The sequence below is a fragment of the Erythrolamprus reginae genome, chromosome 1 (assembly GCF_031021105.1).
Source record: "Erythrolamprus reginae isolate rEryReg1 chromosome 1, rEryReg1.hap1, whole genome shotgun sequence".
Taxonomy (NCBI): Eukaryota; Metazoa; Chordata; class Lepidosauria; order Squamata; family Dipsadidae; genus Erythrolamprus; species Erythrolamprus reginae.
This window is the reverse complement of record NC_091950.1, coordinates 373,566,542-373,583,665: the sequence shown is the minus strand read 5'-3', so window position 1 is coordinate 373,583,665 and position 17,124 is coordinate 373,566,542. Positions and strand designations below refer to the sequence as shown.

Sequence of the window (17,124 nt, the reverse complement as noted above, 5' to 3'; positions counted from 1 at the left end):
TCTCCAGGTTTTGGATTCCGACCCAGTGGATCAGACCCAAGAAGTAGAGGAGGACCTGGGTCTGCTCTATGACAGCCTTGAGGAATGCAACAACAGCGACAGCGGCCCCGAGATCGAAGATAATGAAAGTGTGCACAGCACTCCTAAACCAACTTTGAGGTAAGAGCTCGTATGAAAAGCCACTGAGTCTGGCTTGATGAACTGTGGCAGGGAATATTTGTCCCGCAAAGCTTTTTTCGGATTTCAGCCTCTCAACATTGCCTCCAAAATTTAAATAACTCCATGCCCATCCAGGAATCCTTTGCACATCTACTCTAAAGCAAGCCCTAGTTGAGTTCACTGAGGCTCAATCCCAGAGAGTCATATTTGGGATGGCAGGCCTGACTTTCCTTCCAACCGAGTTTCCGCATTTGTGATTCATTTGCTGGGAAAGGGGAGACTTGGGATCATAAAGTAATTTAGTGATAGATGGGGATAGCTTGAGGCTGACCTTAAATGTGACAGGCTAATAAAAGAGCCTTGCATAAGCCACAACAGACCAGCAGGGATTGATGAAGTAGTCAAGCTCCTCTCGGGCAATTATGCTTAGTCTGTCTTGCAAATCACGGGGTAAAAGAAGAGAGAGACTGGTGGTGAATTTTGTATTTTAGTGCTTGCCTGAGGAAGCGGTGGACTATCTCTTTCAGTGTTTTCATATGGTTTTTCTTTTACGGGGACAGGCGTCTAGTTTTAGGAACATTTAGTGGTAACCTGAGAGATATATAGGTCTACAGTTAATCTGTATCTCTTTGTTCTGCAAATTTCACTACAGTGTTCCCTCGATTTCCGCGGGGGATGCGTTCCGAGACCGCCCGCGAAAGTCGAATTTCCGTGAAGTAGAGATGCGGAAGTAAATACACCATTTTTGGCTATGGGCAGTATCACAAGCCATCCCTTAACACTTTAAACCCCTGAATTACCATTTCCCATTCCTTTAACAACCATTTACTCACCATTATTACTGGTACTCACCATTGAATAAGACACTTAGTGATCCTGATATTTATAAACATAATTATTTATTAACAATAATTATTTTTTTTGTTATTTATTTGCAAAAATTATTAGTTTGGCGATGACATATGATGTCATTGGGTGGGAAAAACCGTGGTATAGGGGAAAAAACGCAAAGTATTTTTTAATTAATATTTTTTGAAAAACCGTGGTATAGGCCAGCGTTTTCCAACCGGTGTGCCGCGGCACACTAGTGTGCCGCGAGACACAGGCAGGTGTGCTGCCAAGCTCCCCGCCTGATCTGCCCCCTCTCCTCCGCCGCCGCCCCCTGCCTTGGGGCGCGACTTCTCTCACGGCTGCTGCGGCTGCAGCTTCAGCTCCTCGGGACGAAAGCGCTCCCAGCCCTCTCTCGTAGCCCCCTGGCTGGGAGCACTTTCGCTGCGAGAGAGGGCTTTCTCCATCCGTTTCGGGAATGCACGCCCCGCCCATCTCTCGCGCACGCTGCTCCCCTTTTCTCTCAGCCCTCCCTGGCTTCGCTTCTCAATCCCTCCCTCCTTCCGTCTTTCCTTCCCCTCAGCCGTTCTGTCTGGGGGTCTCCCACTCTTCCCTTCCCCGCCTCCCAGGCTTTGCCTTTGCCACCCCCACTCTTTTTTGGTTGACAAGGAGTCCTTTGCCGCATCCCGCAGTTCGCACTCGGCTCGAGGCCGCTTTCCCTAGCTGCGCTCGGAACCGACAGGGCGCTGCTCTTTCTCTCTCTCACTCTCTCCCGTGAGGCGGGGAAGGAAAAAAAAGAGCAAAAAACCCCCTTCTTGCAGCGTGCCCGCGCTCGTCCCTTCAGCAGCGAGGGAGGGAAGTCAGAGGGCGAGGGAGCGAGCGAGCGCTCTTGTCCTCGGTGCCCTCTGCAGCCTGCCTTCCTTCTTCTTTGCCGCCGCTGAGGGACGGAGAGAAAGATAGAAAGGAAAGAGGGAGGGAGAGATAGAAAGGAAAGAGGGAGGGAGAGATAGAAAGGAAAGAGGGAGGGAGAGATAGAAAGGAAAGAGGGAGGGAGGAAAGAGGGAGGGAGAGATAGAAAGGAAAGAGGGAGGGAGACAGAGAGAGAAAGAGAGACATAGCAAGAGAGAGAGAAAAAAAGAAAGAAAGAGATAGCAAGAGAGAGAGAAAGAGATAGTAAGAGAGACAGAGAGACAAAGAGATAGCAAGAGAGACAGAGAGAGAGAGAAAGAGAGAGAGAAAGACAGCAAGAGAGACAGAAAGAGAGCGAAAGAGAGAATGAAAGAGAGATAGCAAGAGAGGCAGAGAGAGAGCAAGGGAGAGAGAAAGACATAGAGGGAGGGAAGGAGGGAGAGAGAGAGAAAGAGAGCAAAAAAGAGAGGAAGAAAGAAAGAAAGAAAGAAAGAAAGAGGGATGGAGAGAGAGAAAGAAGGGAAGGAAGGAAGAGAGAGAAAGAGGGAGGGAGAAATAGAGTGAAATGGAGGAAGAGAGGTTTTTTTTGTCCAAACTTTTCTTTAGCCCCCCCGCGCCCCCCCCATGCCCCCCCCGTTCAGTGTTCCCCAGGATTTTGAAAATATGAATAATGTGCCGCGGCTCAAAAAAGGTTGGGAAACACTGGTATAGGCTATTCGCGAAGTTCGAACCCGCGACAATCGAGGGAACACTGTATTGGGAAAAGTGCAGTGGACAATCAGAGCATAGATGGAATTGAATATTGTCCTACTGAAAAGAATAAACAGATTTTTCTGACTTGGTGCTTCACGGATGGGTACAGCTGTAACTCTGATGCTTGGCAATTGTTGTCCAGCACACTCAGAGGATGAGGTTCAATTTTTACTTTTTGATAGTAGAAAAAACTTGGAGGGAATATCTGACTTTACAAAGCAGGACACAAGACTATTACTTCCTTGGAACTTCTCCGGTGGTTCCATGCATGTTTCTCCCAATAGCAAATATTTTAGAAAAGATTCTCCTCGTTCCTGAAGATCATATCTGCACAATTTCTTGTAAATTTGTTTCATTAATGGTGGATAAATCACTTATTGTTCTCATTGATATCACATTTGAAGCATAGATAATAGAGGTGCATAATGAACACCTCAAATCTCCAGGAAAATTGGCCTTGCAGATTAATCCACAAAGAAGGTTGTGTTTGTCCTGTAAGTTTGAGAATGTTCTGCAGATCAATAAGGACCTGAGAAAAGGGGGAGGGTCAGAGGTGGGTTCAGACCGGTTCTAAACAACCAGTAGTAACTTGGCGGCCTGGGTTGCTGGACTCAGCAGTGACCCAGGACTGCCAGGCCCCAAAGCCGGTTCTCTTGTCAGTGCCATAGGCACCGCCATCTCGTTTTTTGCTTCTGCACATGCTCAGAAGCTTTTTAAAAGTACTGTGCCTACACGCATGCATGTGAAGCACCCGCGTGGCGTGTCCTGAGCGAACTAGCGGCGGAAGAAACCAGACTCCACCCCTGGGGAGGGCACCTTCCTCCTTTTCCTTTGAGAAAAAATATCCATTCAGTGCCTTTAGTGATATGGTAATGCCTTTTTATAAGCCCCCTTTTTTGGAATTTGACATGGCATTTTAAAGAGAATATCCTTGAAATTAATTCTATTAGAAATCTCTTTGCCCAGATGTTTCCATCTTTGAAGAGATGTTAGTCTGATCTGAGTGAATTAATGTTAGGGTAGTTAGAAGCACATGGGAATTGCCAGTTGATGGCACTTTTCCTTAGAGTATATTAGCTTTCTTTTGTTTTACACTAAGATTAATTTCTCAGTAGAGCTTGCCTTGAGGTTATGGTCTTCTGCAGGTATTCCCTGACACATGCGTAGTATTATAAAGGGGTTATGGATACATAAATACATGCATAAATATGCACATCCCATTAGTTTCAATTTTTATTTCGTTATCACATTATGGAACTTCCATCCCCCTCACATAGAAACTCTGGGCAATTTACGGTCAATTATTAACAAAGAAATAATTATATAAAGGTTACAATGTAAAAGGAGACAAGTTCTTTGCAAAAGTCTTCATATGATTTTTATTCATTCCTTCATTCGATTTTGCGGGGAACCTGTCTCCTTTTACATTGTAACCTTTGTTTTTTTAACCTTTGTATGTATAATGTGAAATCTGGGAAAATCTTAGCTCACTTGGGTAATTCCACCTTGTGTAAGATGTACCTGTGTTCACCAGACCGTTTAGACTTATGGGATAGAAAAGGTGGATAGAGAAAAATTATTTTCTCTACCACACAATACTAGGACAAGGGGGCACTCCCTAAAGCTCATAGGTAAGAAAGTGAGGACAAATCAAGGGAAATATTTCTTCACCCAGAGGATCGTTGGTTTATGGAATTCACTTCCAGAAGAGGTCGTGATAGCTGTTAGCCTTGATAGCTTCAAGGCAGGATTAGACAGATTCATGGATGCCAAGTATATCGGTGGTTATTGAAATGGATGTCGATGTGCCGCCTCTATGTTGCTTGAGGCAGGCAGGATTCCCTTGAGTACCATTTGTTGGGGGGTCAGGAGAAAGGGAGGGTCTTGCCTTCTCTTTCTGCTCAAGATCCCTACGGACAAGTGGTGAGCCACTGTGTGACACAGAATGCTGGACTCGATGGGCTTTGGCCTGATTCAGCATGGCTCTTCTTACGTTCTTATGTTCTTATGACTTGCTCCTTTTCAAATACAGTGGTACCTCTACCTAATAATACCTCTACTTAAAGAACTTTTCTAGATAAGAAATGGGTGTTCAAGATTTTTTTGCCTCCTCTTAAGAACCATTTTCTACTTAAGAACCCGAGCCTGGAAAAATTTCCCAGGAAATTTGAGAGCGGCACGAAGGCCTGGCCAGTTTCCTGCCATTTCCCCTGAGTTTCTCTCTCTGGCGCAGTGTAAGGAAGGCAGCCTCGCACCGGGTGTATGGGAGACGTGTGCTCCTCCTCTCAGAATCCCTTTTTAATTTTTTTAAGCGTTAAAGTTTTGGATTTTTTTGATTCCCCTCACCTCACCTTTTTCCTTCGGCAGCAACTCTCCTCCTCCTCTTCTTTCTCCTCCCCCTCCCACCCAAATTCTGAGCTTTTATTTCTTTCCTAATGGGTTTGCACGCATTATTTGCTTTTACATTGATTCCTATGGGAAAAATTGCTTCTATTTACAAACTTCTCTACTTAAGAACCTGGTTACGGCACAAATTAAGTTCTTAAGTAGAGGTACCATTGTACTGGAAATGCAAGATCTATACGAAGAATCATGTAATCCATGTTCTTGCAGGTAGATTTGAGTAAATATCCATATCTCCAAACTCTTATTTATTTTCCAATAGAAATAACGCAACTCTATCTTACCTAAACCCAGCAATGTGTTTTAATGCTGTGCAATAGTTCGGAGTTGGACCGATCTGCAGTGTAGATCTCATCCTTCAGTTTTGCTGTTGGTGCAAATCGTTATGAAAAATAATGTTGCAAGCTTGAGCCAAAGCAGACTCACTTGGTTTCTCTTCCTATGATAAAAATCATAAGAAGATAACCAAGTGTTACCTTTGAGTTTTCCATTTGATTTCTCTCCGCCCCCCCCCCCCCCCGCCCCCCCCGGCAACAGCCATTTCAATCCTAACAATAGGTTTGAACAATAGCTGTTCGTCTTTCTTCTGCAGATTCCGTTACTTGAAGAGAGAATCTAGTTTGTTGGGGAAGAATGTAACTTGTTCCAACGGGAAGTAGAAGTGCTTTGCTCTTATTTTATTCCTTCTCTGTTGAAAGTGACACTTCCAAACCCCTTTGCTCAGAAGGATCGGCCCTCCCTCCCTCCCTCCCTCCCAACTATCTTTTTGTGTTGCTGAAAGACCAGGGCTTTGGTGATGGGTTTGCTTGTGGTGCTCCGTGGGGGGGGATAGAGAATGGGGTGGAATTCAAGCTTGGGTTACGGTGACTTCACTTCTCCCTCATTTCTCTTTCTGTCTGTCTGTCTCTTTGTCTGTCTGTCTGTTTCTTCTGCAGGCGCTTCTTTGAGGGCGTCTCTCACTCTGGTTCCCAGACTGAGATCAGCAGTCTGCACAGCCAGAAAGGGCAGGAGCGAGAGTCGGGCAGCCCTGTGAGTTGTTATTCCTTCCTTCCTTCCTTCCTTCCTTCCTTCCTTTTCCTTCCTTCTTTCCTTTTCCTTCCTTCCTTCCTTTTCTTTCCTTCCTTCCTTCCTTTTCTTTCCTTCCTTCCCTCCTTTTCCTTCCTTCCTTCCCTCCTTTTCCTTCCTTCCTTCCTTCCTTCCTTCTCCTTCCTTCCAATTTCCTTCCTTCCTTCCTTTTCCTTCCTTCCTTCCTTCTTTCCTTCCTTCCTTCCTCCCTCCCTCCCTCCTTTCCTTCCTTCCTTCCTTCCTTCCTTCCTTTTCCTTCCTTCCTTCCTTCTTTCCTTCCTTCCTTCCTCCCTCCCTCCCTCCTTTCCTTCCTTCCTTCTTTCCTTCCTTCTTTCCTTCCTTCCTTCCTTCCAATTTCCTTCCTTCCTTTCCTTCCTTCCTTCCTTCCTTCCTTCCTTCTTTCCTTCCTTCCTTCCTTCTTTCCTTCCTTCCTCCCTCCCTCCTTTCCTTCCTTCCTTCTTTCCTTCCTTCCTTCCTTCTTTCCTTCCTTCTTTCTTTCTTTCCTTCCTTCCTTCCTTCTTTCCTTCTTTCCTTCCTTCCTTCCTTCCTTTCCCCCGACTTTCCGGTTCGCCCATCCAGAAACTCTGCGCTTTAATAACAATTCCTGCTACATGCATTTGCTTTTCTTCCTTCTGTCTTTTCTTAATGAGCTTCTTCCCTCCCACCCACCCCAAATTTAGAAGAAGTAGGATAGGAGCAAGCCAACCAGACTTACTTAGCTGGGTCCGCAGGGTTCCTGCAGTGACCAAATGAAAGGGAGGGTGGCTATTTCCCCCTACAACCTCCTCTGTTTCCAATATTCTGGACAACGAGAAAGCACAATGTATTTTGATGGGTGCCTGTATCTGGAATAGCCCAACCTCTGTGCCTTTTCCTAGGATTTCAAAGTTGTCACTACTCACCCGTTTTCTTCTTTCCCTCCTCCATGGCTGCTTGCTCTCTGCCCACTCTCCCAGGGAGAAGCAGAGAAGTGGAAAGTGGGTATCCCACGCACCCAAGATGAGGCTGCTGTGGAAAATGCAGCTATGGTGAGTCCTCTCCTTTCCTGGCTGTTTTAATGAAGTTTCTGCCACCCTCCTATCTGATCTGGCAGTGTATCCAAATGAGCAAATGGTTGACTTCATGTTACTTATTATTCTGGGCAAACGAGAGCTATTCCACTGGGAACAGAACAGTCTTTGGGTCCAGATTTCCAAATATTGCACAGTTGAGTGTTCCTAAAATGAAACAAACCTGCCATGTCTCCTGCTCCAGGGATTTTGGGATAGCTGGCACTCGCTGTGTAGCTGTGCCTAACCCTTGCCACTTACTCATGGGGCCTTCTTTGACCCATTAAACTCATTAGCTCACAATAAAGAGATGCTTTCTCTGGGTGATTGCTTATATTGTTTCTCATGAGAAATCGTGTACTAGAAATCGTGGACTAGACCTAGGGGTAGGCAAAGTTGGCTCTTCTCTGCCTTGTGGACTTCAAACCCCAGAATTCCTGAGCTAGCATGATTGGCTCAGGAATTCTGGGAGTTGAAGTCCACAAGGCAGAGAAGAGCCAACTTTGCCTACCCCTGCACTAGACAAAACTATTTGGAGAATTTTTAGAGCAATAAATCTTTCACAAATGAAGCATTTGTAAGTGGTTGGTCTGAGCATCTTCCTGCTTCAATCTGTTGTAACGTCTGAGTGAGCAGCAACTTTAGAGGTGGTGGGAGAAAAAGACTCTAGGAGCCCTTGAGATCCATTGGTAATGTTTGGGGAAATTCTAGCATTAATTCTTTCTTTATCGGTGCTAGATACACTAGTCATCCACTCTATATTCTGGGTACGACTCCCCAATAGTACATTTGCATGATATACAGTCCCCTGTGCTTTTCTTCTACTCTATAAGCATCCAGAGCCTCTGTGGATACTGAAACATTTGCTGGCATTTCTACATACTGGAGTAGCAGTGGATGGGAGGAAGGGAATTTAGGAAGCACCATGGTGAAGGGAATTTTGAAAACGCAATGGTTGTACGTAGCTCTGTTTGGTTGATACTTTTTTTCTCAAGAGCTAGATTTGGTGGCCATTTCGGTTGTTGATTCATCCCACCATCTCCATGCACAATGGAATCACACCTTTATTTATACAGGTAGTCCTTGACTTACGGCCGTTTGCTTAATGAGGGTTTGAATTAACGATGGCATTGGAAAGGGTTACACTATAGCCTCTAAAGCCCTTTTCAGACCATTGCGAAATATTCCCGAGCCCCGAGTCTTCGGAGAGGGGCGGCATACAAATCTAATAAATTATTATTATTATTATTATTGCAAAATATTCCCAATCTCACGATAGCGATCTGGCTGCTTCTTGGCAACCAGTTTGCACTTACAAGCAATCCCATGGCTGCCGTGGGCAGTCTTGTCTGCTGGCTTCCCGAGAAAGTCCCCGTGGCAAAGCCTGCAAGCCTGCCAAGAGGACTCTTTCTCGCCTCTGAAGACTGGCTGAAAGAGCTCCCTGCCAAAGGATTTCAGTTTCATGATTGCTTAGATGGTTGAAATCCACACTCAAATCCAAAGGGAGACTCTACTGCAGTGATGGCGAACCATTTTTTCCTCGGGTGCTGAAAGAACCTGGACAAGTGCTATTGCGCATGCGCAAGTGCCCACACCCATAATTCAATGCCTGGGAAGAGTGAAAACAGCTTCCCCTGAACCCTAGAGGCCCTCTGGATACCAGAAATGACCTGTTTCCCAACTTCTGATGGGCCCACTAGGCTCCTGTTTCACTCTCCCCAGACTCCAAAGGCTTCCCTGGAGCTGGGGGAGGGTAAAAACGCCCTCCCACATTCCCCTGGAGGCTCCCTGGAAGCCAAAAATGCCCTCCCAAAGCCTCTGTGCGAGCCAAAAATCAGCTGACCAGCACACATATGCACATTGGAGCTGAGCTAGGGCAACGGCTGGTGTGCCAGCAGATATGACTCCGCATGCCACCTGTGGCACCATGCCATAGGTTTGCCATCCCTGCTCTATTGAAATCCAAGCAGACATGGAGTTGAAATCCTTGGGCAGGCAGCCCCCAGAGACGAAGGGAACCAAAATTTCAGCCCCTGAGCAGAGAGGCAGCGCAGTAACGAAAGGAGGACACAGGGCACACCCAAGTGAGGGTTTGAGAGACATGGTAAAGTTGCGCATGAGGATCTCTTCTGCCCAGGGGCTGAAAATCCTGCTTGGATTTTGGCAGGGAGCATTTTTAGTTCCCCAGCAGAGAGATGTCAGGCCTCCCAAGCAGTGATGGGTTACCAAATTTTTTACTACCACACTGTGGGCGTGGCTTATGCATTTTGTTTCAACATCTTTCAGTGCAAATTGGGTGCTCTGGGGTGGAGCTCCAAATTTTGCTACCGGAACTGACCGTTCCCGTAGGAGCCCACCACTGCCCCCAAGGGACCCAGCGCTCCTTATATGGGATTCCTTCTGCTTGACCGCTGAACGACCTAATTCAGGAGTGCCAGAATTGCAGTCATTGTGTGAAGCAGTCCTCTGACATCTCATTTTAACAACCCCTTTGCTCAACGACTGAGATTCTGGTTACAGCTGTGGTTGTAAGTCAAGGACCACCTCCAGCTTTGCAGGCACAGTCGAGTATTTCCTCCCCACCTTCTAGAATCGTCAAAATTAAACTGGGCTCTTTTTTGAAAGGGTGAAACAACTCCTAATTCAACCTCACTGTTAGCGTTCTTACTGCTTTTGTCAGTTTGGCTGGGGTGAGCTACAGAGATGGCCGTAATGATGTAGAAGGGGAGGGGGTAGAAATGTGCATTAGGGAATTGAGGTGTAGGAAGAAGTTGAAGGAGAAAGCTCACCAGTGGGTAAAGAGTCATGCCAGTCAAGCCATTCCACTTGACGTTCTTCTGAGGGCTCCAAAGCAAAACGCACCCACCAAACAAAACTTCCCAATGCTTTCTGTGCATCATCATTTCTTTGGTTATTGGGCATGTTGGAAATCTAATAACCACATGATCTCAGGAGCTGGAGGCAAACGATTCCTGCCCAGGAGGAGCAGCCGAGACGGTGTTGAAGGAGAGCAGCATGGACAGGCTTGCCCAACTGAGCAATGTAAGCAAGCCGGAATTCCCAGCCACTGTTTCCCCCAGGTAAGAAAGGCCCCATCGGCAATGGGAAGCTGATCTTGCATAGGTAGCGTCTATGTTGGCCACAGAGAGGAGGTTTTTATTAAAAAATGTTCTTCTCCCACCCCTCCCCCGGGACCAATATTGAGGTAGAAACCTTAAGTCTGCTGTGGCTCAGGCATGGATTCTTGGCCTAAGATTTCGTGAGGTAATTGAATCAGTAAATTCCTCCAAAACCTAAGATGTTTTCCCAGATATTTCAACCTTAAATTGCCATAGCATATAAATAACCAAAGCATAAGCGGTGGTACCTTTGGTCAGTGTTCCCTCTAATTTTTTTGGGGGGGGGGGGCGGAAAAGTATAGTGTCTGAGCGGCAGTCCCTTCGGGACTGGGCGGCACAGAAATAATAAATAAATAAATAAACAAACAAACAAACAAACAAATAAAAACCCCACCCTGTTTTGCCTCAGAGAATTTCAAAATAAAATACTGTACTGTGTGTCTATAACAGTGAGCTCATAATAGGGCAACTCTATCAATATCAAAATGCCACTTAAATAGTTGAGCTAGTTTCAAACTAGATTTTGATTTTCTTTCTCTCTTCCTTACTCCCATTCTTTTTCTTTCTCTTTTCCTTCCTCTCTTTTTTCTATCTGTTTCTCTCTCTTCCTCTCTTCCTCTCTCTCTCCTTCCCTCTCACTCTTTCCCTCTCGGCTTCTGGGCAGGTTTGGAAAACTCTGAGTTGATGATTTTTAAGTGAGCGATTGCTCACTGCTCAGCTTAGAGGGAACTATGCCTTTGGTCGGTTTTTATAGACTTTGACAAACATTATTGTTTATTTTACAATGTCTAATTAATCCCTGTTGCAAGCGTGAACTTTTTAGCCCCCCCTCTCTTCAGTCTCTATTTTTGGGTCTCGATAGCCGTTGATGTCTTAGAAGCTCTGGCTACCCCTGGCGTTTGCTCAGTAGCTCAGCACGGACTTTCTATGGGTACCTGAGGCCGAGCTATCCTCCCACAACCTGTGCTGATAACCTTCTTGTTTTGTCTTTCAGCAAAGCTGAGAACAAGCAGCTCTGGCGACCTCGCAGCATGTCGGTCAAGGATCGACAAAACTCCAAGAGCCACAGTGACCGGACTGGGAGCCTGGACAGTGAGGGCTCCCCAGATTCCCGGCAGAACAGCCAGGTTAGGCGGTGGTGAGCGGGATGGCAGGGAAGCAGTATTGGATTGCTAGCCAGTACGGGACACACTGCGTACCAGTAGTAAAACCGGCAATGCGTGTGTAGCTCCGAGTGACCGGCAGGCACACGTGTCCAGGCAAGATTTTGCTTCTGCGCATGTGTTAGTACATGGTACTCACCAGTATTTGGGGTTGCCATGTATGTAAATTACCAATTGTAGTTTATACCTTTAAAGATGCAATACAGTGATCCCCCGGTTATTGCGTCCCCGACCATTGCGAACAGGGTAATTCGCGATTTTTCAACCCGGAAGTCAAAATACCATCTACGCATGCGTGCCGGGCACGCATGCGTAGATGGCAACCGGGAGATCAGCTGCTGGGCGGCTTCCCTGGGTCTTCCCCCTCTTGCTGGCGTCAGCGAGGAGTTTCCCCACCGCCCACGCAAACTCCTCGCTGCCGCTCGCCCGCCCTTCGCCTGCCCACGCCGTTCGCTCCCCCCTCTTGCTGGCGGGAGGGCGAGAAGCCCTCCCCAGCACCCGCTCGCCCGCCCTTCGCCGCTCGCCCGCCCTTCGCCCTGGCTGCTTCTTCCCAGCGGAGAAATTCCAGCCCCCACCTGGTCCCGCCCGATCCTCCTCCCTGAGGCAGCTCGCCCTCCCATGGCCGCTTCCTCCACCCTCCATTGCAAGCCCTCGCCACCGCAGCCAACACGCGCTGCGATCTTCAAGCCCGGCTCCTTTCGGCCCAGCATCCCGGACCAAGCAGCTGCCTTCCGTGACTGAGCCTGGCTGGCCCGGAAGATCGTAGCGCGCGTTGGCTGCAGCGGCGAGCGAAGCCAAGCCGGCAGCAATGTCGCCGCCGGTGCAGCCAACGCGCGCTACGATCTTCCGGGCGAGCCAGGCTCAGTGACGGAAGGCAGCCGCTTGGGCCGAGAGGAGCCGGCCTTGATCCGCTGAGCCTGGCTGGCCCGGAAGATCGTAGCGCGCGTTGGCTGCACCGGCGGCGACATTGCTGCCGGCTTGGCTTCGCTCGCCGCTGCAGCCAACGCGCGCTACGATCTTCCGGGCCAGCCAGGCTCAGCGGATCAAGGCCGGCTCCTCTCGGCCCAAGCGGCTGCCTTCCGTCACTGAGCCTGGCTCGCCCGGAAGATCGTAGCGCGCGTTGGCTGCAGCGGCGAGCAAAGCCAAGCCGGCAGCAATGTCGCCGCCGGTGCAGCCAACGCGCGCTACGATCTTCCGGGCCAGCCAGGCTCAGCGGATCAAGGCAGCCGCTTGGGCCGAGAGGAGCCGGCCTTGATCCGCTGAGCCTTCACATTCCTCCAAGTCATTTCGCCGCTCATGTCCTGGCTAAACCGGGCAGCAGGAGACAGGCTTTGAGTTTTGGCTGCGGGGCGAGGGAGTTAGGAAAGTCCTACTTCTCCCCCCGCAGCCAAAACTCAAAGCCTGTCTCCTGCTGCCCGGTTTAGCCAGGACACGAGCGGCGAAATGACTTGGAGGAATGTGAAGCTGAAACCGGCCGGTTTCAGCTTCACATTCCTCCAAGTCATTTCGCCGCTCGTGTCCTGGCTAAACCGGGCAGCAGGAGACAGGCGGTGGGCTGGGAGCCGCAGGCGAAAGGAGCTCGGGCATTGTTCTCCGGACCCCGCCCGCAGCCTGGAGAGGGAAAGGGCCGCCGCGGGGCTGAGCGGGCGGGGTCCGGAGAACAATGCCTGGCGCCGCGCTCCGATGCCCGAGCTCCTTTCGCCTGCGGCTCCCAGCAGCACTTTGAATCCAGCAGCTTCTGCTGGATATGGGCGGTGGGTGGGACGAGCGGCGCGGAAGCCAGGGGCTGTGGCAGCTCGCCCCCCCATCGCCCGTATCCAGCAGAAGCGGCGGGATTCAAAGGGATTCAAGGCTAACTTCTGCGCTTGGCTTGAGGACTCAGCTCGGAAGCTGCACGGGTGTTTTAAAAGGTCTCCGCCGGCATGGGGGGCTTCCTACCACCTCCCGAACCCCCAACTCGGGTTTGGGGGGGTGCTAAGAAGCCCCCCATGCCGGCGGAGACCTTTTAAAACACCCGTGCAGCTTCCGAGCTGAGTCCTCAATCTTCGGCTCCTCGCTAGCGCTGCGGAAGTAAAAACACCATCTGCACATGCGCAGATGGTGTTTGTACTTCCGCAGCGCTACTTCGCGAAAACCCGCTCGTTGCGGGGGTTCCTGGAACGGAACCCTCGCAACGAGCGGGGGATCACTGTATACCTTTAAGGACTTTGGCTGGTTCGCCATAAGAGGGCGCCAGCACTCTCTCCTGTTGATGATGCTGGAGAGCTCATTCATTCTTTGCCTTTACCTTGTGGGGGGAGTACGTATATTCTGCTTCGTGCTGCTATGTGCGGTTTGTTGTTTGTTTCTGCTTTGTGCTTGTAGATATGCATATATGTAAATAATACTTGTTTAGCATACTAAGTCTGTGTTGTTACTGGCTGTATCACACATCCACACTCTTACTTTAAACTCTGCTCTGCGTATGTCAAAGGTCTCGCAGCCTAGCTGCACCGAGATATACTAATAGCATGCACAAGAAGCAAAGTCTTGTGAGAGGATGCACGTGCGTGTGACATTTCAGCAATTGCTGAAATCTCACTTGTGCCTGTCCTCTGGCAAGATTTTGCTGCATGCGCAGGAGCAAAATCTCACCAGGACACGCCCACCTGCCAGTTATCCAGAGCTGTGCGCACATTGCACCAGGAGTATCGCACCAGGAGTAAGAATGATAATGTGTGTTCTAAATTATACTAGGATTTTTAGGGTTTTAATTGTATTAACTGGATTTAGATGTATCATTGTGTTTTTTTATGTATGTTGTGAGCCGCCCCGAGTCCTCGGAGAGGGGCGGCATACAAATCCAATAAATGAATAAACAATAAATAAACAAGGAAAGAGAAATGTCTTACATCTGGAGTGGAGAAACAAAATCAAAGCAGTGAAGACGTTTGGAATTTTCCCAAGACAGACAAAGTCTCTGCTACCTTTTATGCTCTTTGATGATACAGGGATTTGAACTGTCCCAGACAAGGTAGTCCCAAGGCTGATTTTTCAAGAAGCAATTGGACTTCTTCGGGGGGGTTTTTTGTGAAGATGTTTAACTTGTTGTTTGCTTTTTTAAATATGATAGTGTTTTATGTGCTTTTTAATATTAGATTTGTTTTCGCTGGAATATTGTTTTTATTATTGTTGTGAGCCGCCCCGAGTCTTCGGAGAGGGGCGGCATACAAATCTAATAAATTGAATTGAATTGAATTGAATTCTCCTCCAGGAGGCCGATTGAAACATCTTCAAAGAAAAACCAGAAAGTCCGGTTGCCTCTTGAAAAGAGAAAGCACCTTTGGGACAACCATGTAACCTGGATGACTGAGAACCTCCATAGACGTTTGTCCTTTGCTGTTGCAGGTGCCCCGGAAATCTGTGTACGATCAGCTCAACCAGATCCTGGTCTCAGACGAGCAGCTGCCTGAGAGCATCATCCTGGTGAACATCACAGAGTGGCAAGGCCAGGTGAGGAAGCCCTGAAGGCATCTGATTGCACAAGGGTTAGAGAATCATAGAATCATAGAGTTGGAAGGGACCTCCAGGGTCATCGGGTTCAACCCCCTGCTCAATGCTAAACCATCCCAGAAAGATGACTGTCCAGTCTCTGTTTGAAGACCTTAACTAAATCCTCCACTTAACTAAATCCTCCGCTCCAAAAGAAAGGGAAACTTGTGAAAAGTGGTTCATGGTTTTACAGAGCAGCATTTTCCAACCTTGCTTGCTTTAAGCCTGGTGGACTTCAACTCCCAGAATTCCCCAGGGAAGGGGACTCCCCAGGGAGTTGGTCCACCAGGCTTAAAGTGGCCAAGGTTGGAGACTCCTGTTGCAGAGCACATTGGCCAAAAAAAGGGGGCAAAGCATTTAAAACAATTAAATGTACATTAAAACAATTAAATGTACAGAGGAGTATACCACATCAGATGTATAAATGACTCTCCAGATTAATGAATTATATGGTATCGAATGAACATAAGAGTAAGGCAACATAATAATCTAAATATGCTGAACATTGACGTAAATTCAATATCACCTTTTCCCTTGGCTCAATTTTGCCTGGAAAAGCGTCATACAGATTTAAAGTTAAATCCCCAAAAAGTCCTTCTTTCTTAGCTCAGGATCAGATCTCCTCCCATTCAAACCACAGAGCCCAGAATTTGAGACCGGAGATGTTGCATATTTGTTTTAGCTCTTTTGTTCTCTATGTTTCTTGTTTGATGTTGGCAGTACCTGTGTGATCAGCTCCAAGAACACAAGCAACCCATGGTCTCCACCTGCTCCATGGCAGATGTCCAGGCTGCCTTCAACACAATTGTTTCTCGCATTCAGAGATAGTGAGTATAGTCAGCCGAGGCCGCGGTGAACAGACTCTGACATGTTTCCCAAGTTAACCATGTGTTTGAGAACTTTGGTACTTGGTTATGTGGACCGCGAAGCCACTCTGGGAATTCCTTTTCTTTTGGTCCCGCTTTTGTTCTGTCCTGGTGCCAGCCCCAATAATTAGATGCACACAAACTGTCCAATTAATAAAAGGATTTAATACGTACAAAAGTCCCAATGTTGTAAAAGTCTTTTAAGAGTCTTTTCACAGAAAAAAGCAAATCTACCAAAGTGTTATCAGTTGGCTAAAGTCCCAGAGTGAAGATAAATTTGGTAATAATTGCCAGCTATAGCCAGAGTTCTCAGAAATTGACTAGAAGACCGAAGCTCATTAACAAAGCCAAGAATGTGCCCTTTTAAAATCCAAAACTAATGCAAGAGTCAAGATGATTCCTCAATGACCAACGTTGTTTTTCTGCAACAAGGCGGAGCATGCCTCATTCCTAAATAGTGTGACGGCATGACCCAATTACCCAGCAGCACTACTTATGAGTGACTCTTCTCCTAGCCAGCCATTCGTGTCTTTTACATGACCTCCAAACTCTAGCATCCAGAAGTGGTTCCTCCTCTTTCCCTGAGTCACTCAGCCCTGAAAATGCTAACTCATTGCTGACAGGAAGTGCTGTTTCATTCCTGACAGGAAGTGCTGATTCACTCAAGTCAGGCAGTGCTAAAGGCCCTGGCTGTCGTTTTGACCCTGACCCCTCATCACTGTCACTGTCACTCTCAGGCACCAGGAATACAGGATGCCTGCCTCGCCCCTCCACCTCCTCTGCATCCTCAGAGTCCATAACTATTTCTGCAGGATGTGAGCGAACCATCTGCTAGGATGCTAGAGTTTGGAGGTCATGTAAAAGACATGAATGGCTGGCTAGGAGAAGAGTCACTTATAAGTAGTGCTGCTGGGTAATTGGGTCACGCCCTCACACTATATAAGGATGAAGCATGCTTCCTGCAACCAGCACTTCCATTTGTTCCACTTTTATGTCCTATGGGAGTGGCCAATCATCTCTAAGCCTTATTCCCGAGTAGTCCTTTTCCTCCATGACTTTTCTTGCCTTCTGGCAGCTCTGCGCATGCGGCATTGGGAACAGGCTCCCTCTGTTCTTCTGGCTCGCTCAGGTCAGCCTGTGGAGGCTCTGCAGTCAGCAAAGACCTCCCAGATGGCCCAGGGGTGGGCTACTGCCCGGATGGGGGAGAACGCAGTGGGGTAGCGAAAATAGAGCTCCACCCCAGAGCACCCAATTTGCACTGAAAGATGTTGAAAGAAAA

At 48.0% G+C, this 17,124-nt stretch overlaps 1 protein-coding gene across 5 annotated transcripts in view; it reads left to right on the top strand.

Moving 5' to 3' along the window:
- LOC139157630 (phosphofurin acidic cluster sorting protein 1-like) overlaps positions 1-17,124 on the top strand; it is a 249,688-nt gene that overhangs the window by 206,025 nt on the left and 26,539 nt on the right. For 3 of the 5 annotated variants that reach the window (XR_011557518.1, XR_011557517.1, XM_070734610.1), the window contains exons 9-12: positions 8-159; positions 11,280-11,412; positions 14,836-14,940; positions 15,700-15,806. Coding sequence is in view for 3 of the 5 variants with exons in the window: in XM_070734610.1 (XP_070590711.1) it covers positions 8-159; positions 11,280-11,412; positions 14,836-14,940; positions 15,700-15,806 (497 nt within the window). In the remaining 2 variants the exon portion in view is untranslated. Of the gene's footprint in view, positions 1-7; positions 160-5,987; positions 6,082-7,073; positions 7,146-10,118; positions 10,247-11,279; positions 11,413-14,835; positions 14,941-15,699; positions 15,807-17,124 lie in introns of all 5 variants that reach the window. The other 2 variants (XM_070734609.1, XM_070734608.1) reach the window with 1 other exon arrangement.